At 35.1% G+C, this 22,298-nt stretch overlaps 1 protein-coding gene across 3 annotated transcripts in view; it reads right to left on the reverse strand.

Moving 5' to 3' along the window:
* Positions 1-22,298, reverse strand: part of Cog1 (conserved oligomeric Golgi complex subunit 1) — a 105,431-nt gene that overhangs the window by 78,158 nt on the left and 4,975 nt on the right. For all 3 annotated transcript variants that reach the window (XM_075378968.1, XM_075378961.1, XM_075378974.1), the window contains exons 4-5: positions 17,260-17,411; positions 8,226-8,383 (exon numbers count right to left, since the gene is read on the reverse strand). In XM_075378968.1, the coding sequence (XP_075235083.1) occupies positions 8,226-8,383; positions 17,260-17,411 (310 nt within the window). The remainder of the gene's footprint in view (positions 1-8,225; positions 8,384-17,259; positions 17,412-22,298) is intronic.

Here is a 22,298-nt window from a genome sequence, read left to right on the forward strand (position 1 = left end):
ACCTCTTACGCTGCGTCCGTATGGGCGCTCAGGTTGGAAAGAAATCGAACACCTATTAAAAATTTAAGGAGTGCAGAGCTTTAATCGCATGCACTGGTGTGTTTAAAACAGCCTCCTACAAGTATACCACCGTATTGGGAAAGGCTCTCCCAATCGATTTAGTGGTGAAAGTTCGTGTGGCCATATAGAAATTGCAAAGAGTAGGGACGCCGAGGTATTTGGGTTGCGGTTTCGAGGTGGACCTGTACCGGAGTGGAACGGTGATCGCAATGTACCGGTTCTAAATTTCAAACTGTTGCCCATCTCCTGCCCGCGGAGGAGGCTTTACAGCCTCGCGATGGAGGCAAGAATGGCACGTCATGACTAAGGATAGGTCCTTGTATAAATTTATACAGAAGCTGGGGGATGGTACGACTCTAGTTCGTTTTTAAGGGTAACGGGAGCCCAGGTGCTCTTCAACCACGCGAATTTGAACCAATATTCATTTCGATTATCTGGCAGCTGATAGGCTGTGCGAATACATGATATTTGGGCAGTCGCATACATGATAATCGACTGCCCACCTCGGTTGGCGGGGGAGGAGGGCAGAACTCAGGCCACCCTGGAACTTAGAGGTAAAGGGGAAAATTGGCCACTCATAAGCAGCAAGTCAATGTGGCATGAGCAGCATTTTCGGACCGTGAGGGAGTTCCTTGATGCCGTTGCTTTGTTCAACCAACATCAGTAGTTTAAAGGACATAAGCCTACTACCGCTTGCTGTAGGAAGCTAACCTTGAGAAATGGCTGGCCATCGGTCAAATAGAAGTGCCAGGTACTTTCTGGCATTCAGCGACCTAAGTGTGGCAACAAATTTGCTGTCCTTGACGTCATATATTTTAGTATGTAGATGGGGTGCGCTTACCCATTTTGGTAATATATGACAAGTGAGCGGTGGGACACGCAAACGAGTGGTGTAAGGCACCATGCTTATCCTGGTCATGTAGCTCTAGGAGCTAATTAGGATATTGGTCGCTAAACCGTTTTGAGGAACAATAGCCGTCTGTGGCACAGACATTTGGTCTTATGTTTTAGGGTAACCGAAAGGAGTGGTGGTGAGAGTAATGCCGGACAAACAAAAAAAATCAGTAATATTCTGAACTAAAAAAATAACAGAAAATTCTAACTGAAGAGTATAAACAACAACTAGATTAACCTGATATTTCAATGCATCATTTATGAAATGAGGATCAAGGGATCTGTCATCATGCAACATGAGTGCTGAAAATGTTGAGATACTATTTCAAAAACAGAGAATTGGCTATATTACTGAAGAGAAACCTCACTCTTTGTTAAGACCTTAATTTCCTCCTTTTAGACAGAAGAGACTGAAAAATTAGAAGAATGATACTCATCTCCCCCTCCTCATAGTTAAAAGGAAAAAAGTTCTGACCTTTATCATAAGTAATATTAAGAAGTAGAAAAAACTCATAAATTTGTCTATGAGGCTTTTTACGATAGGTTTATCAATGCCAAATATCTTAATAATTTCATCATTCTTAGTCTACACTTGATCTAGATTTACCTGCTTCACCATTTTTCCAGATTTTTAAATACAATGATAACATAAAAAGAAATAGGTATTCATAAATAACAATTTTATCTGTCAGATTAAATTCAAAGCCAAAAAAATTAGTCACTAGTTTGTCTTTATTTGATATCTGACTTGATAATTTGAAACTGGTATTAAAAGAAATGAAAAATATGATAATACAGTTCTGAAATATAATTATTTAATTTAATATTTGAATTTTCGTTATCTGATTATTAGTTTTATTGAAATCCTTATCAAATTTTATAGTAAGACTATTTACCATGTCATAAAAATCTCAACAGATAAGTTAGTAGATTAATGATAAAATTTAAGTGTACACTAACCTCATGCTATACTGAACTAATTGTAAATATAATCAAACCAAGTAACTACAACTACAGAGTAAAACCGAACAACTACAGAGTAGGTTTCCTATTAAAAACAGCTTGGATTAATCTACAAAACCTTGATGTTGAAACAGACCTACACAGAAAAATTAAATTGTACAATTTTCCTTGTCAAATTTCAAAATTACAAGCACGTCAAATATTTGAATCCTTAATTTCTCAGTAACTATAATTTTTCAAATGTGGTCTATCAATTAATTATTAAGCATATATTTAGCAACAAAATTACACCTCATTTGTATAAGTATGATTTCAAACAAGTTATAGTGGAAAATGTATTTAAAATACTTTATACCCATTTTATTCTGGGTATTGAACTTTGACAAGAATAGCCATTGACTAAACCATAAGTAAAAATCAATATAAGTGAGTCTTAATTAGAATGGTGGGGGAATGGTGAATGTACAAATAAGAGTATTACAGCATAATTTCAAATAAACATGAATGGAACTGGCCTTCATAAACAAACAGATTATAACACAATTGTACTGGCTTGCAGAGGAAATGAGAGAATGTAATTTAAGAAACTCAACATAACCTGGTGCTCAATACTACACAAATTTCAAAGTATGGGGAAATATTTTGTAAAGAAAATCTCTATCTATAACACTTGCAGGAGATACAAAATTTACTACATGGAGACTTTCCTCTGTCTAAACTTCTGTCACAGGCTTCAAGACAACCTCATAAAATACTTCTATTTTATTTACTGGTAAGGGAAATTTTGCAAGAAATAGGCATAAGATGGGAAGAAATGGTCATAAAATAACCATCATTGGGATTTTGAAAATCTTCATGTCAGAGTAGAAAGAAGTTTCTAACATAGGTTTTATGTTAATACGAGGGTTATTTTTTTTTTCAAGGTCCGATCGGTCACGAAATTAAAACCACAGTGAAAATAAAAAATTTTATTTGTAACAAGTACTTGCATAGTTATGCTATTTCTCTACATAGTCGCCACTCCGATTTAGACATTTGTCATAGTGTGGTACCAACTTTCCAATACCCTCGTCATAGAATGGAGCTGCCTGTGTTGTATGCTGGTCTGCAGCTCGATGTCTGTGCCAAAATGTTGTCCTCCTAGCCAGTGTTTCATGTGAGCAAAGAGGTGAAAATGGATGGAGCCAAGTCCAGGCTGTATGGTGGGTGATCAAACACTTCCCAACAAAAACGCTGCAGGAGCTTCTTTGTTACAGCTGCAAGGTGCGGCCAAGCATTGTCATGGAGAAAGACAATGCCTGATGACAACATTCCCCTCTGCTTATTCTGAATTGCCCTTCGTAGACATTGAAGAGTCATGCAGTATGAGGCTGCAGTGATGGTCGTGTTTTTTTGTTTTTTTTTGGTGGTGAAAAATGCCTGTGTGTTATCATCGCCCGGAATTTTCTTTAAAGAAAATGAGGGTCGTGTCACGTTCCATTCTAATTCCACCAAGAGAACTCCATTCTGGTGCCAGAACACAGTAGCCATACATTTTCTGTTGGAGAAGATTCGCTTGAACTTCTTTGGTTTACTGGAAGAATGAGAATGCATCCACTGCTTGGATTGTTTTTTTTGTTTCTTCAGTTTTGAAATGGACCCATGTCTCGTCCCCTGTGGCAATTTTGTTCAAAAAATCTTCTCCTTCATTGTGGTAGCGCTGGAGAAACATTAGGGAGGCATCCATTCTCATTGTTTTGTGATGGTCTACAGCATCTTGGGAACCCATCTCGCACACAGTTTGTGGTACTGAAGTCTCTCACTCAAAATGGTGTAGAGAGCTGACCTTGAAATTTCAGGAAACGAATCACTCAATACAGAAATTGTGAACCGACAATTTTCTCAAATTGCCTCAACCACTTGCTCAACAAGATCATCATCGGTTGAGACTCGCTTTCTTCCCTGACTGCCTGCATCATGAACATCTGCATGTCCTGCTTTAAAGTTCCTACACCATTGTCGCACTTTGCTATCACTCATTGAAGTTTCACCGTACACATTACTTATTCGTCAATGAATTTCAGCTGCTTTACACCCCTCAGCCTGAAGAAATCGAATTACCGCATGCACTTCCCACTTGGCGGGAGATGCTATTGTTGTTGACATGTTTACGTGCTATCTGCGTGTTCAGAACTAAACGAAGAGATGCAGCATGATTGAAGGCCATACTAGAGATGCTGCGCAACACATACGCACAAAGGTTCATCCAATTTTTGCGTGGGTTTTATTTCGCGACCATCGGACCTTGAAAAAAAATAATCCTTGTATTTGGTGTGGTATTATTGACAAGCTTATTATTTAACCATTTATTTTTTAGCATTACCATACAGAAAATGAGTACTTAAATTTCTAAGAAAATAAATTTATCTCATCTTTTAGAAGATGTTTCTACAACTAATGAAACATAAAATGATTTTACATGATTGGTCTGCTTCTCATTTTTGTCATGAAGTTAGGAATATCAAATAATTACAATTATTTGAATATCAGATTTAAGAACAACTGGGTGGGCAAGGCAGGCCAATATTTGTACTCCTATATCGTCTGGCCTAATGCAAAAGTTTGTAATATAATTTTATTTATTTATTTTGAATAATTGCATTTGTTTCTAGGCTTTTCCAGTATTAAGAGGGTTCATTTTTTAGGGATATTCCATTTTCATTCAACAAATAATCAGAGCATCACTATTTTAGATTTTGATGATATTTGGTATACGATAACTACCCACATTGTAGTGGTGAAAAAATGTTTTTACATTTTTAAAAAAATTTTCTTGAGTAATGGGACTATTTTTTAACTCTCCAATATATAAAAACAGCCATTTTCATCACTTTTTCCATGAGCTGTAGCATTCTTATTTTATATCGTACAGAGGGTCAAAAAGGGCTTTTTGTAAACAGTAAAGATGGAATTTCATCTTAGTGTACTTAAAATTCATTTTGTTACACAACCAAATCTTTTAATGTTTACTGAAGTTAACTGTTATTTTTTCAAATTTTGGGTCTCAAATAAATAATGAAGGGCTTAAGGTAACAGGCCTGCTGTTTTTACCTCTTAACTCTTAGGTTCTAGCAGTACTTATAAGAAAAAATTGGACTGTTATCAAGTGTCCTTCATTAAAAAAAAGGGGCGCCAAATTGTAAGATTTACTCAAAGTGGTTGACGAGTAATGAAGTCAACAAAACCACTAAAATTACCTTTCCTTCTAACCGTAAACAACATATTCAAAAATACTGATGTTATGTATTCTTTTAAGATTATAAAAATTACAACTAAACTCATTAGAATGAATAAATTGATAATTAATAAATAGTCAATTACAGAATGATAAATAATAATAACAAAATAAAAAAATATTCAAATATAATAACAAGTTGTTTAATTCACTTTTACCTTATTTTATTTCTGCTAATGGAAGTCATGAATAAATCTTGCACTTTTTGATAACAAACTTAATGCTCTGTCATTTTTTTTATTGAATAGAACCGATAAGTCCCTCATTCATCTTTGGTGTAATGTTGAGTCCTCTTCCAATAGTTGATAGAAAAAGCTCTGAAGGTGTGAGAATCTTTAAAATATTTTCCAGTTGAACCCATGTTTGATATCCCTCAATAATTTCTTGATTGAAGTACCAGGACCCTGCAGATTAAAAAAGTGTATTCGATATTCCTCTTCATTTTCATGTATTTTGACTTCAATGACTTCGCCTAACCACCACTTGCATCCTACACGCCGCAGACACAATTTTTACATTTTGGCTTTGGTAAACGTACAAAGCAATCAAAAATACTAATATCCTTGTGTAACGATACTAACAAAATTTTCTGATTCACAGGTCGCCTGGACTTTCAGAATACATTTCTGACTTTTTGAGACATAACTGTGAAAGGTTCTTGTTTCTGGGACAGTTGTGATTACTTGATAACAAGAACTGAGGTATTCTTCAGTCTCTGGAAAATCTTTATTAGAGCAGAAAATAAATGTTATATTTTTAATATTGTATTTGCAATAATTGTACATTTCAGAAGGTGTAACAATTTGATAGTTAACTGTTCTTTGTAGGCTTGCTTTAGTCACAGTCCTTTTTACAGTTCCTCAAATACCATCATATGGTCCTTTTACATGATACGAGGCAAAAAAATGCCATTCAGCAGTGACTTCAAAATCTCCTTGATGGTAACAAAAATTTATGAAATTTTGTTGTTTCTATACTGGGCTGAGGAGCCATCAGAAAAATAAAAAAATTGTTTAACTTGAGGTTAAGTGTTTTTACTTTATTTATAACTTGCTTTTGAAAGCAAAAGAACAGTGTAGTATTGTGCTTCAAGTACTCACTAATCACTCAGTAGCTTTGGCTTTGTAATTTTCCTTCTTTTTTAAAATATATGATTTGACCAGTGATATGACTGGACTTCATCCTATATCACAAAAGGAAAATTTTGAGAGAAGTCTCCCATTACAATACATTCACCATCCAACAAGTTTTCCTTTTTAATGTTGAGGAAGTTAGCAGCTTGTTTCTATGCAACAAAATGATGCCTTTTTAGATTATTTAAATTTTCAGTAAGTTCATAAAGTACTCTTGAAATGGGAGAATTTGAGTAGTTCACAATGGTCAAAGAAACCCACTGTTTGAAGATAATCTCAGAATAAAAATCATCCCAGTTCTCTTGCAGTAATCTGAGCACTTTATTAGTGCATGGGAATTTTTCATATTGTGACAGCATGGACGTTTCATTTTCTATATTGCATACCATGGTTGAAAGGAGAATTTATAATCAAATTTCATTTTTAGAGCAGATAACATGAGTTTTACATTTTGGTGGATGACAGACACACACACAGGTTTATGTATTGAGCCAGATCTAAAATTAAAGTTGCTCTGTTTTAGTGAATGGTGTTCATTTTATATCAACTTTTTGCCACATAAGAAGATTGGTTACATAAATACAAGTGCTATGCAGAAAGCTTCCTGACATGATATTTTAGTATGTATACTCTAAATAGCATATATACTGAATCAGCTTTATAAATTTATGAATCTGTACACTCTTGTACTACTTGTATATTAATATGTATTCATATATATCATTCCCATACTGCATTGTATCTATCATGAATTACTTGCTTTATGACTGGTAAAGCCTTCATTTAGGTCTTCTGAGGTAGTCCACTTATGCTTTGTAATAAAAGTAATCCTATTTTTTATTGTAACAATAATTAAGCAATGGTAATGCTGTACCATAACTGTAATTTTTATAGTAACAGCTTAACGAAAGTACTTGAAACTGTTTACCAATAAGTTAATAAATTTTAATATTATCAATGAGAACTGACTCAGAAATAGACTTTTTTTTAATAATTTAAAATTTCTTTTTAGGCACATCTATAAATGAATTTTTTTAAATTAGTTTCACACAACTAATTCTGTTACATTTGGAAGCACCACTGAAACTGAATCAACTTTGAATGATGAAAATCAAGGTGTAAAATAAATATCCAATATCTGAAAATTTCAAACAACTGTAAGATGCACCAATGTTACCACCGTACAAACTAGTAATTTAATTAGTAATAAACTTTCAGTTTCAATAACTTCCACTAATCAATTAGTTAAGTAAAATAATTTTTTTTAAATTGTTATATTTTTTGCAATTTTATATAACAATAAAAACTTTAAATGTATGTAATAGACAAAAAGTTTTGCTCATCTTATTTATTCAGTAGGAAGGTGTATATTATCTACAGCAGCTGAATGCCTTTGGAAGCAAATTATTTATGGCAATTACAATAATTTCTCAAATTTAAGAAGATAAAACTTAAAACATAATAATTGGCATATAAAAAAATGTTGAAGATATTGGCAAAATTATGAGACCTGATTAACAGTACGTATAAATTGAAATAAAATGAATAATTCATCTGGATTTTATGTATTTTTGTTCAGAATTGAGATGGATTAGACTCAAACCATAGAGTCTTAGCAAATGAGATCTAACCTTGTCAGAGAAGTGAAAAATCATTGTTAGTATAATTTAAATTCTATTTCTAAAATTAATATTAATAAAAAATAATTATTTAAGAAATTTCAGCAGATAAAGGAAAAGCTGCAATCTCATTTCTATATCGTAATAATAATTATAGAAGGGATTATATGTGAAATTGTCACCTTTTGCTTGTTACATAACAGAAGTAGTAGTACAGAGAGATTTAAATATAAAAATACAAATAAGTTTATAATATGCATTTTGTATTTACTGATTACTTACTTCTGTATCAATGGATTGTTGCTGAAGAGTAACACCAACAGATTTTAATATATAGACTTTAAACTGTGATATGGCAACCCAATGCTGTTCAAGTAAAGGGCACGTAGAACCATTAGCAGAAGCATCACTTACTCTAATAAGAGGATCCATCTCTAAACCTAACAAAATAATCAGAAATAAATGCACAAAAATGTATATAATGATATAACAAGTACATATTTTATTTACACACTATCATGAAGGTCTTTACATCAATAAAATTTATTTGTCATGTTTTTAAAAATTGTTAATTGAATATAAATTTTATGTAGTACAAAGTAACCATATTTTCAAAATGTCCATCACATCTCTTTTTTACCGACTGTTAACATAAAATTTTCATTATGAAGACATTTAAACAGGTATCAAGATAACTCAATGGGGCAAGCCATGTCAATGTCAGTAGGCCTACTAACAAGAATATTTTGTATAGTACATGAACTTTTTATACATTCAAAGTTTATTAATTTTCAACTTCAATATGTCAGGTAATGTTAGTTCCTTTACACAAGAGGAATTAGCCTTTACTACCACATAATTTATGTTTTTAAAACTTATTTATAGACTATAAACTTATTTATGTCTATAAACTTTTTTATTTATGCAAACTTTTAATTGTTAGTTATAATTGGATGATAGAATTTTGTGTGCATATTGTACATGTAAATGTGAACGTATATCATTTTTTTATCGTGTAGTCAATACATTTCCAAAACTGAAAGAATAAACACATGGTGGTAGTTATTAAATTTTAAGTAAACATAAATGTTAATTTTAATTATGAGGCTAGTTTGTAAGGTTTGGTACGTTATAATAAATTATAAATTACATTAACAACTGTAAAAAGTTGACAATTCATTATTAATGCACCATTAAAACATTTTAAGCTATTGAAAACTAAGTTTTTTTTTTGTCATTAGAGTGGATTATATGGGTTGCAGTATTTTAACAAATCATAAATTATGTTTCAGAATATGTAACACTGTTTATATTCTACACATTAAAATGAGTTTGAGTTACAACAATTACTTCTATAATATTAACAATTTTTTTCATAAGGGGCGATTATTAAGGGTTGAAACGTTGCAATAAATCATAAATTATATTATAAACAGTAAAGGGATTTAAATTCATTATAAATGGACCACTAAAACCTTTAAAACTGTTGAAAACTAATTTTTTTTTTAATTTCATCATAAGGGGGTTTTCCTAAGGGTTGAAATGTAGTAAAATATCATAAATTATATTCCATAACATAAAAAAAATGTTTATTCTACATATTTAAACATGATTTCAGTCTATGGAAACATTTAAATTATGGTTTTTGAATTTTTTTCAACAAGTAGTTTCACCCCAAAAAAAGAAAAAGAGCACATCAGGAATACATAACTTTTGAAGCAGAGGGTTTTTTAACTTTATTACAAATTTTCATGAAAATCGGTGTTGTCTGAAAGAATTCTGAGGTAATACTCTATTTTTATTGTCAACACGACTATTACAACAACCTTGACATTCATGAAGAACAAAGGATACAACAGTAAAATTATTAAATTCTTCTTAATCAATTTACTAAAGTTTTCTTAAACAATATTTGGTGTTAAAACAATACACATAAATAATTAGGCTCCATGTATCAAATTGTGATTTATTTTTTTAAGTTTAATTGTACACTAAATCTTTTGACTTTCGACTACTTATTAATAGAGGCATTCAATTATTTTTCATCTGAAGGATAATACCATTGTTATCTACTTTGAAATTAAGTATTTCTAATAAAATACATATCACATTATGTACAGGAAACATTTTTTTAAATGTACCAATACCAAATTTTTATTACACTGCATGATTACAAATAAAATAGATACTTTTGATGGTTTGTAAAAGATTTTATTTTTCAAATATGGAGATTATTACTTACATGGACTTGCAGGAATGTTTTTAAAGTTTGTATCTATGTCTATACAAAGTCACAAGACAAATATCAAGCCATGACAATCTAATTCATTCCAATTATGAGAGAGCTTATCCCACTCAACACTAACACAGTTTCATATCTCTTTGATAAGCGTCTACATCAACAGGAATGGAAGGAACAAAAGCTTTGTTTTTTATAAAATCCTCAGAAAAAGGAGTCGTATTAAAGACTGTGGGCAATGTATCAATGCTATTTTTTCCTCAGTTGCATATCCAATCCACTTTGAAAGATGCTCCTTCAGATAATTTTAAGCCACTGTGGCCGAACTCCATCTTGTACAAGAATGAAGTTCTCTGCAACTTCTTCAAATATAGCCATTCACTTGACATGTTAGATAAACTTCTTCAGTTGCTGTGTTTTGTGAGAAAACAGTGGTCCATACACCTTTTTACGACAACACAACACATTCACTTTAGATGAATTGTTTATATTCCACAATTTCTCTAGGGTTTTCTGTTCCCCATATTTGTCTATTGACCTTTTCATTAATATTAACATGCATTAGGCACCAAAAATTAAATGATGAAAGAAATTATCTTCTTCATCCATACAATTCCTGCATTTGACATGGGCATGCACAATTTTACTTTACATAAATTTTATCATTTTCACTTAAACCTTGTACTAATTGTGACTTATAGGGTGTAATTTTCAGCCATTTCCATAAAATTTTCCACATGGCTGGTTTTGGTTGTTATTCTAGTCTTTGGATCTGGTTGACTTACCCGGACTATGTTGGAACATGGTCAACTTGGTTTTCTGACAGAGAAGGTCTTCCAGAACTTTTCTTTTTACACAGACACTGCATTTTCTATTTTATTTTTCCAATCATAGATGGCTTCCTTACTGGTAATTATTTACCATACTTAATTCTGAAATGTCATTGCATGATAACACAGTTTATTCTGGCTAATTTGAGAACACAAAAAGCTTTCTTTACAGATGTAGTGACCATATTGTCCGACAGGTTATGCAATACATTATTAATACTGATGTCAACAACAGTAATTGCACAATTTAAAAAACTTCCTTAAGAAACCCTGAGAAACATATTAGTTACTGTCTTTATAAACTAATTTTTTTAGAAATCATTAGATGTATCTATTTCATTTGTAATCACCATGCACAGAGCTGAAGAAGAAACAAGCCTGCTTCACTTCGTAGAAGTACAATGTATTATTCTTCTATTACTACTGTCATTCAAGTAATGATGAACTGAAACAGTCCATTTCATTTGACTTCTTCTTTCTTTTTCCTATTTAGCCTCCGAGAATTACCTCAGGTTCAGGTATTACTTCAGAGGATGAATGAGGATGATATGTATGAGTGTAAATGAAGTGTAGTCTTGTACATTCTCGGTTTGAGATTTGTGGTTAATTGAAACCCAATCACCAAAGAACACCAGTATCCACAATCTAGTATTCAAATCCGTATAAAAATAACTGTCTTTACTAGGACTTGAATGCTGGAACTCTTGACTTCCAAATCAGCTGATTTGGGTGCTTCATTTGACTAAACTGGGTTACATTCACTATAAATGTAAGCAATTCCAACATGAAATATTTATTTAATTTTTTTTTTTAATTTAAATAATATCAAATTTCTATTCAGCTTAAAGTAAAATTTACGGAAGCGACTATTCAAGAAATTTAGTAAAAAAAAACCTGGTAAATTTACATGAAACATTTCTGTATAAAATTACTGGAGGTAAATAAAGTTTGTTTTTTAAATAGTGGTTCCATAGTTACAATAGTCTTCAAATATGCCAAAACTTGATCAACAGGAGTAACAATCAGAAGTAAAAAAAAAGACTTTGATAAAATTTTATCCTTAAGGTGTAAAATAACACAGCACAAAATTAGATAAAAACAGCACAATAAAAACATTGTTTTAACACCATAAATTATTATGTTTATTATAACATCAACTAAAATTAACTACTCTAATACAATGCTAAAGTTTAATTAATAATAATTAATAAACTACATTTTAATTCGTCTGCGTAATTTGTCAATGGCAATAAATCTTTTTTCTTTATGTTTATAATACAAAGAAATACAATTACTAGCATTAAGAAAATGTCACTAAATTTTATATCATGAACTGTAACCAAATGTAAAATGTAATGTAATCTAAATTTATTATTTTTTTTATTTTTCAATTCTGCATTACAATCAAATAGTCAGTTAGATATTTCATAGACCTCTGTTAATAAATTATCACTGTCCAATTTTGATTTATAACCAAAATTATTAATTTTTATACAAGATGTTTCATACATGCCCAGATCAACCACACATAGTCCATTGGATGATCTGTACATTTTACTAGCATAAACACATTGTAATCATATTTAATGTCAACTCAGGTATCTGTTTTCCAAATACATACAATGACTGAATATGGGAATCATTCATATGATTAGGGTAATAAGTTTATAGTTTGATTATACACATAAATGCACACTAGGAGGAAAAATTCTCAATTATATTCATAAATTTCATTGACATAAAACAACCTGTTCAATAAAGCTTTTATAGGATCAAAATTTTTAGTGAGCCCAGCATATAAATTCATTTTTTCAAATACAACTCCTTTTACATCAGCCGTGAATGTCATTTCTGTAATATAAATCTTCTTAATACTGAGCAGAGTGTGATATTAGATTTCTTCAGTGGTGGGCATGCTTTAGTTGACTTCAAGATAAACTTGTGGATAGTATTCATAAGCTAACAGCACACAGGATAAATTACTAGCAATAGTGAACACTTGAAAAGTCTTAATTATTTCAGGTAACATATCCTCAACAGTTAGATTCTGGTAATGTTTTACATAATACTGATAAAGTAGTATTTGGTTATTAAATGTACATTATATATCTGAATAAACAGTGTGAGATCCCATAGCAGTAAGCTAATGATTGTGAGTGGCCACAGGTGTTCGCAGGAGTTGGAGTTGGCAGACTGTTGATTTTGTAAAATTCTATGAATAATTGATCGTAAAACAACTTTTTCTCCATTTAATACAGATTGCTAATTTTTTTTTTTTTTTTGTGAAATTATTAGCTCTGTAACTACAGATGGAGATAAAAGGCCAACATCAAAGGAGAAAGAGTTGTGGAGATTGCCAGATAGGGGCTGGATCTTTTGAAAAAAAGATCGTGCCCCAAGTATTACTTGGTTTAACTTTATTTGAGTTAAACTTGAATATCACAGGAACTAAAAAATCCAGCATATTGTTGGCGAATGGCTTTGACAGCAAGTGGCACTTAATAACCTTATAGTAGCTCTGAAAAGGGCTGTTGCTGTCGACTGGCTTCAACAGCTCATTGTAACTAATAACCTTGTAGCAGCCCTGAAAAAGGTTGTTTTTGTCGTCGATCTGCTTCAACGGCTTGTTGTGATTTATAACCTTGTAGCAGCCCTGAAAAAGGTTGTTTTTGTCGTCGATCTGCTTCAACGGCTTGTTGTGATTTATAACCTTACGGTAGTCCTGAGAAGGACTGTTGTTGTCATATGGCTTCGATGGCTTGTAATTTATTACCTTGTGGTAGCCCTGAAAGCATTCTTCTGTCAGCTCTCTCGACCCAGGTTGGAGTTGTTCTAGATAAAGATTGCGTCCTCACTCTTCTGATGAACGACCTGTTTCCAGATGATACTGAGGTTGGTGAAACCTCATAACATTGACGTGTTTGCAGGGAAGTTGTAGGTTTTCGCTCTGAGAATTTATCTTCAGAAATTACTGAGGCGGAAGTCCGTCAAGTAATTTGTAGCCTGGCTAGGAATAAAGTCCCCGGATATGATGGTATCACAATGGAGCTCCTTGTTCGCACATTGCTGGTGATTCTCGGTCCTTTGACTAGGGTTTTTAATAGGTTGCTTTTCGCTTAGCATTTCCCAGATTGTTGGAAATGTGGTGTGATGAGGTTGCTCTTCAAAGGTGGCGACAAGGATCCCACTGTAAGTTCTTAACATCCTCTTGATGCTCTTGCCTGTAGTAGGTAAGGTGTTCAAAGTCTTGTACCTCCGCATTAATCTAGCCATATGCTGATGGATGACCAGTATTTTATGCCCGGCAAGGGCACAGAAGACGCACTTCTTAGGGTCATGGATCTGGCTTCGTCCAGCGAGTGCGAATATGTACTCAGTGTCTTTTTCGACATATCCAGGGCTTTCAATAACTTGTGGTGGCCCTCTGCCTTGTTTCAACTGCAGCAGCATGGGAGCACGCTAAACGAGATTAGGACTTTCTCGAGCTACTTCAGCGACCGAACTGTCATCCTTCATGATGGCAGCTTGGAGGTAGGAAAGACCCTGTCTAAAGGTTGTCCACTTGTCTGCATCATTGAGTTTGACTCTCTCATGCGATTTTGGATGCCCAGTGGCTGCCACATTGTGGCTTATGTCGACGATGGGTTGCTGCTGGTCAAGGGTAATTCGTGTGCTGAGATAGAGCTCATAGCGACACAGGTATGTAAGGTGTTAAGGTTATAGAGTCTTCAGCACAAGATGGTTTTCAGTGTGGAGAAAACTACTATGATGTTTTTGAAGGATCATCTAGCCACAACTCGTCATATGGGGGTTGTGATGGATGGTCTTCCAATTAGGTATGTTACCAATCAGAAGTATCCGGGTGTTATCCTTGATAAGAAGCTTCAATTTAAGCAGCACCTCCAGTTTGTACTGAAGAAGGCCACTGATGCCTTCATAGTCCATAGAGTCCATAGAGTCATCCATCCCCATTGGGGGTTGAATTATCGTACCATGCGTATTCTTTACAAAGGTGTCTGTGAGGTCATAATGTTGTATGCTGCACCTGTCTGGGATCATCGTTTACAATTCCAATGTTATAGGGATATTCTTTTGCGAGCCCAGCGTCTTATATTTTAGCTGTTGCTGGGGTCTACAGAACTGTCGCATGAGAGGCAGTCACTGTGATTGACGACATGAAACTCGTTGATATTCTAGCTACAGAACATAACAAGCATTACATTTCCAAGAAGGGAGGCCTTCTTACTTCAGGGCATATGCAAGAAATTGAAGACCGAGGTTTTGACTCTTGGCAAGCTAGGTGGAACAATTCTTCTGCTGGTCGATACATGCATGGTATTTTTCCAAATGTAAGGGAGTTGCAAGTAATTAGTTGGATTTCTCCCAACTGGCATATAACTCAATTCCTTTCAGGACATGTTGCCTTTAGGAATAGTTTGGCTAGGTTTGGTTTGGTTTGGTTGACTCAAGCTTGTGTCCAGACTGTAGGATTGATGATACTGTGGACCATGTCCTGTATGTTTGTCCCCAGTAAGAAGCTGAACGTACCAGAGTTGTTAGGGAACTTGAGAGTAAACTCCTTTGATCTGGGAGTCAACTGGAGGACTCGCAGGGATTGAACAATTGTGGGGCTGGCTTCCTCCATTTCCTCGCCCTGCACAGGACGACCAAGGAATATTAGTAGAGTAGCACGCCGGGTGGCTAGGGACCGCTTGGACCGTTGATTGGCCGAAAGTAGGCGTATTGGTGGCAAGCCATGGTTTACCATGCAACCGTGAGGTGTAGCAGCGTTTTGACAAGGGCAGATTAGGATGAGCACATGACACTGTTGGCGGGATGGTGACTGCACTGCCAAGGGCATGGATCCCATGCAGCCAGGAGGAGTAGTGGCATCTCGATGATGGTTAAGCAAGTGAATGTCATGCGGAACTCTGCAATGGAGCTGAGAGGGAGTAAGAGGTCTGTCCACCTCTCCCTTGTAGACCAGACCGGAGTCCATAATTTAACTTAAGTCTGGGGTATGAACTAAAGTATGAGTTCAGTAAGGGAATTAGGACTAAATTTTGTTGTAGCGAGCAACATTTTTGATGATATGATGTGTTAATTTGCCTAGAATTTTGAGAGATTCACAGAAACTGGCTCAATAAAAGTAGAACTAGGCACGAGGTTAATGCTTCTGCGAACTCAGTTAGCTAGTACAGAGAGAAACAAAGTTGGACTTTCAAGAAGTCTGGACGAGGCCTACAGCGAAGGCAAAAGTTGAGTTAATAAATCACTGATGTAAATGTCTACCGAGGCAGGAATGGGGGGGGAGAGGTGTGGCTACTGGAATGTCACTAGGTAGGTGTCTTCTCCTATAGTGTACCCCTGAGAAGAATCGCTTTTTCATTAGCTCTGAGAAGAGCTGTCAGGGAGTTGCAACTCATCCATTGAAATCAGACTAGGCTTTACCTCAGCGGCCACTACAGCTTGGCAGTGGTGGCCCTGAGAGCCCCGCACTGTTGGATCAGTGCCAGTCGTCTTTGTTGGCGCAGCAAAGGTGGTTCTCCCTGAGCAAACCCATGTGGGGCTGGCTCCTGTTGCTGAGTCTGCCAGCCAGGGTAATTGAAGCCCAGCAAACTGGAGCGGAAAGGTAGCATCAATGTCCAGCGGATCCTTTGGCAAGCAGGCCAGGCCGCTGCTCCAGCGGGGATGTTGACATTTGCCAGGAGGTCCCACATTGAGGCGGCCAGGGAACTTCTGTCTTCTTGGTCTTCTCAAGGGTGGTCTACGATGAATTAATAATTCATTCTCGTGCACGCTCTTTTATTGGAGCCTGAGAGTGGTGAGAGCGCAGCGTCATTATGGTGGGAGAATTGTGCAGCAGGAGTGACACTTGTACCAGCGCATATGTATACTGTGCTCCAGCTGACATCTGAGCTCCTATAGTCATACGCCGAAATTAAATTAGTCATATATGTAGTAACAATATGTAAGTTGTATATGGCCCTATTTATTTTAGGTTATATTACATGAACATTTTATTTTGCAGCTTTTCATAGCAACTGTATATGTTTTGGGCACCTATTTTATACTACACTAATTTTCTTTGTTCAATAAATTTTATAAATGTATACCCCCATCTAGTTATTGAAAATAAATGTATAAGGTAGAATTTAATCTATTATTTATATTTTTAACAGATTTGTGAAATAATTTGATTTTATAATTGCATTTACAAGGATATCACAAATAAAAGAAAACTTACCAGTTTTAATATGGCGTCCTAGCATATACAACTGAGTGGCTGTAGCAAAATCATTTTTATCCAATGCAGTCCAAATGTATTCAGGCAATTCAATAAGTAGTTTTAATTGTACAGCAATAGATTCTAATGAAGGAACAGTGATGTTTACCAAACTAAACATTAACAGAAAACTCAGGAATTACTAACATTTTCATAATGTTAGATTTCAACAATGGAGGTTAAAAACAATAATTTTAAATTAAATTTCATAAACAAAATGAATTATCCATTCACAGAAGCAACAATATTTAAGAATTAATTAGCGTAGTCACACATTTTTAAAATGGATTATTTAGGTCTCCCAATATTGTTGGTCATGTTACTACACTAAGAGGATGATACTTAAGTGAATAGGTGAGTACTTTGGGGCTGATATGTTTTAATGTAGGCGACATATTTGTACGGATGGAGTCGCATTCGATGCTCAACTTGGCATTTAACAATGAAGACATCAGCGATTACTGTAATTGGGAGGTCCTGCAGGAGGAAAGCTTGTCAAATCATCTAATGATTTGGTACAACTCAGAGGCCCAACAGAGAATAGAACCGCTGATGAAACTGGCCTCTATTAAGAAGGGATGTATGAAGTTTGCACAGGAAATACGTCAAAGATTAGCGAAGAGGGTAACGCCAGAAGAATTTGTGAACATTGTGCAAGATGAATGCAGAATAACTGGAGTCACCTATAGCAGGCCTCAAAAGCATCAAGTGTACTGGTGGTGTGAGGAGACTGGGTGGCTGCACAAACAAGCATGGGCCAAGAAGAGGGCTAACCAAAGGGCTAATCGAAGAGGTGATCCTGTACTGATAGAACGTACCCACTCAGAGTATACAGTGTCTCATGCCACCTTGAAAGCAGCAATTAAACAGGCAAAAAAACAATCTTGGAAGGAGTTATGCCTTGATATTGACAATGACCCTTGGGGGTGCTATTTCTGGATCAGGATGAACCCTCCAGACAGGATAGGGGTGGAGGATATCCTGCCATTGCGTACTGAAGAGCTCATCTGGGCGGGCAGGAGGATGAAGTTACATAAGAGCCTAGGCCTGGATGGGATCCCAGTAGAAACTGTGCATATTTTGACATTGAGACACCAGTAGAGACCCTCAGGATGATGAATGCTGTACTGAGACAAGGACACATTACGGAACAAGGCTCGTTGATAAAGAAGAATAATGCAGTATGGGAGTGTTTTCATTCAGGCTGTTGTGTCTAATTAACAACATCTGTAAATTACTCAAGAGGATGATGGAGAGCTGTCTAAAAGAGGCGGTACTGGCCAGAGGAGGACTTCATGAAGGGCAATATGGCTTCAGAGTGGGGAGGGCAAGGTCAACAATCGGCACAGTCAATGAGGTCGTAAGGATAGTGGATAATGTAGCAGCTGGCACCTGGAGGACCAGGAAGACACCAGTAGTGGTCTACCTGGATGTAAGAAATGCCTTTAACTCCCTCAGCTGGAAGTCAATTTTCCAGATGCTGGGGGAGTGGGGCAGACGGTTACATGAGAAGAATGGTCCAAAGCTACTTAGATGAAAGTAACCTCAACTATAAACTTGGAAATTCAGAGCTTTAAAAATGTGGTGCAATAGGAGAATGTTAAAATTCATACGAGTGGGTGAAGTGACAAATGAAGAAGTACTGCGGCAAATTGATGACGAAAGAAGCATTGGAAAAATATAATTAAAAGAAGAAACAGACTGATAGGCGACATATTAAAGCATCCTGGAATAGTCACTTTAATATTGGAGGGACATGTAGATGGGAAAAATTGTGCAGGTAGGCAATGTTTGGAATATGTAAAACAAAGTGTTAGGGATATAGGATGTAAGGGGTATACCGAAATGAAATGACTGGCACTAGATAGGGAATTTTGGAGAACTTTATCAAACTGCTCAAATGACTGAACACAAAAAAATAAGTTATATGAAAATATGAGTTCAAATCCTGTATTTCTATCACTTACTTCATAAGATATAAGCATTTCTAAAATGTGAGATGCACTTTTTTAACGTTACAAACATCTACAGTTTATCTCTGTTAATTGTTGTAGTTGTTATAAGTACATTAATATATTATGTCACTGTTTTTTTTTAGACTATTCTACTTGGAATGTTAGAATTTTTATAGTAAAATTAGTATAAATCAATACTAATTGATGCTGAACTGGGTCTCTTCACAAGATTAAATATTGGTGGTTTTTTCAGATGGACTACCAACCATCATAGTATTTATTATTGGAACTGAAATTTTGGTCCCATGAGTACCGGCAAAAAAACAAACCACTCCAGCAGAGCGCACACATACTACAGCTAGAGCTAAATACAACTAGGTTCGCCCTGGTGCCCGAGGACATCATTGGAGATTCACTACGTAGAGCCATTCACCCATCGGCACGATAGTTCCCACCTTGGGTTACAGTTACGTTTTGTAAGATGTAACCCAAGGTTACATCTTACAAATCATCGTCCTTCCATTCCTTGGTGGAATGATAATTGTAAAAATGCTATTAGGAATAGACAGCAGGCACTATGCAAATTTAACGCAGACCAACAACTGAACATCTAAATTTATATCATAGAGCTAGAGCGGTATGTCGTCGAGTATTCTTGGATGTTAAGAGGAAATCTTGGACAAAATACGTGAACAGTATGTCATGCACTACTCCTATGTCTACTGTGTGGAAAAAGATTGTATATCTGTCTGTGGATCACCAAAACAATCCATTCTCATACTCATTCATGAAGGGGAACTCCTTACATCACCTGCTACAGTAGCAAATATTTTGACAAATTATTTCCGTTCTGTGTCCTGTACTTCATCATACAATAGTGAATTTCAGAGGTACAGATTGCAGATGGAAGCACTATCGTTAAACCTTGGTAATTCGGTTGGTGAATTAAACACTCCATATTCATTCAATGAATTGTCACATGTACTTAAGAACTCACATGACACCTCCCCTGGACCTGACAGCATTCGTCTCAGTATGCCATCACACCTTCCCAATATGGCGCTACAACACTTTTTATGTATTTATAATAGACAATTCTCCTCACAAGTGTTCCCTTTGGTCTGGTCAGAATCCATTGTACCAGTACTTAAACCTGGTAAAGACAAAGCAAACCCCTCAAGCTAGCGCCCTATCTCTTTAACAAGCATTTTACGTAAACTGATGGAAAGAATGGTAAACCATAGGCTCACGTGGTACCTAGGAAGCCATGGTCTTCTATGTCGAACAATACGGTTTCTGCCAAGGATGTTCTTCCATTGACCATTTAGTGTCACTGGAAGCAGCCATCCAAAACTCTTTTTTATTCCGCCAGCACCTTATCGCTGTTTTCTTTGATATCAAGAAGGCTTACGACACGGCCTCCTCCATAGAAAATCAACTGTAAAAATTTTATTTTTGATCTTACTACATACAAGAAACAAGCAACACCACCTATCGTTTTTCAGCAAAGTTTTCACCATATCTCTCCAAAATAAACTCGGACGCAATAGTATACAGAGACAGTTCGAAACAGAATGATACCATTGGAAGTGCATTTATTCTTAATAGAATCTATATGTTTGGTCTGCCTAATATTACAGGAATATTTACTGCTGAATTGTACGCTGTTAATAAGGCATTGAATATAGTTAACCCAAAATGCCATCATATTCTTATTCGTGTAGTGCACTCCAAGCTTTACAAGATTTTTACTCTAGACATCTGTTGGTCACTGAAATCTATAATGCAATCGCTGAGTTGAATCATCAAAACACACAAGTGACTTTTGTGTTGAGATTCATAGCCATGTGGCAATTCCAGGTAATGAAAGTGCAGGTTCCGTTGCTAAAGAGGCTTGTAATCAACCTCCCTTCACCACTCATGTTGCTACTTCAGACTTTATTAATTACGTAAAACAGTCTCTTCGAGCAAAGTGGCAAGGTGATTGGGTGACCACCATTGATAACAAACTCCTGCACATTAAAGATTCTGTGTTGCCTTGGGACTCCTCATGCAGAAAAACTCATGAGGAGGTGGTCCTCTGTCGACTACATATAGGACACATACCAGAGTATCTGATGTCAGCAGGACATACCAGAGACAAACACGAGTACCTGATGTCAGCAGGACACACACCCCTATGCACATGATGCACTGCTGCATGCCTGTCATATATGTCTGTCTTATTTACATATATATATATATATAAAAGGTACTTTTTCCTAGGTACCTAGGATGCGTAAAAGGTACTTACAGTTTATCAAACTGTATATATATATATATATATATATATATATATATATACATATATATATATATATATATATATATATATATACATATATATATATATATATACACACACACATAAAATAATGGAAAAACTTCACACAAACATAACTCCTAAAATGCTTCGTCTATCAGTTACATCTAGTTAAAGATTTTGCTCAGATTTCAGCTGACCCAGTTTAGTGAGGTTGTAGTGAAATTTTTAGGACATTAATTAAGGGGCAGAATTTGTAATTCTAAAGGTTTTTAACTTGAAAAATCCAATAAAACAGGTCTCAGAGCCATATCTACAGTAGGTTTTGAGAAATTTGTGGAGGAAACCAATAAACTGAAGTAAAAACACAGTTTTTTTATATTTTACATCAGATATCTTAAAAGCTACTACAGTTACAGTTCTGGAACCTGTTTTATCCTTTTTCCCAGCTCAAATTACATAAAAAACCTCCAACTTTACTCCCTAATTTGGATCCCAAAAATCTTTTTGGACAAAATACATTGTATGCCTACTTCAGTTTTATCTCTCCTAATATAATTTTATTCCATTCCTAGAAAATTAACAATTTTTTTTTTTACTCTATGCATATTTTGATAAAGAGGAAATTGAATAATAACGGTTCAGGTGACAGGGTTGCTACTGTAAACTCCTTACATTAAGGAAATCACTTAAATCAATTTCCAAATGTTGACAACTAAAAACATTGAATAAAAACATGGAAA

Source organism: Lycorma delicatula, chromosome 1 (genome assembly GCF_047948215.1).
Source record: "Lycorma delicatula isolate Av1 chromosome 1, ASM4794821v1, whole genome shotgun sequence".
NCBI lineage: Eukaryota > Metazoa > Arthropoda > Insecta > Hemiptera > Fulgoridae > Lycorma > Lycorma delicatula.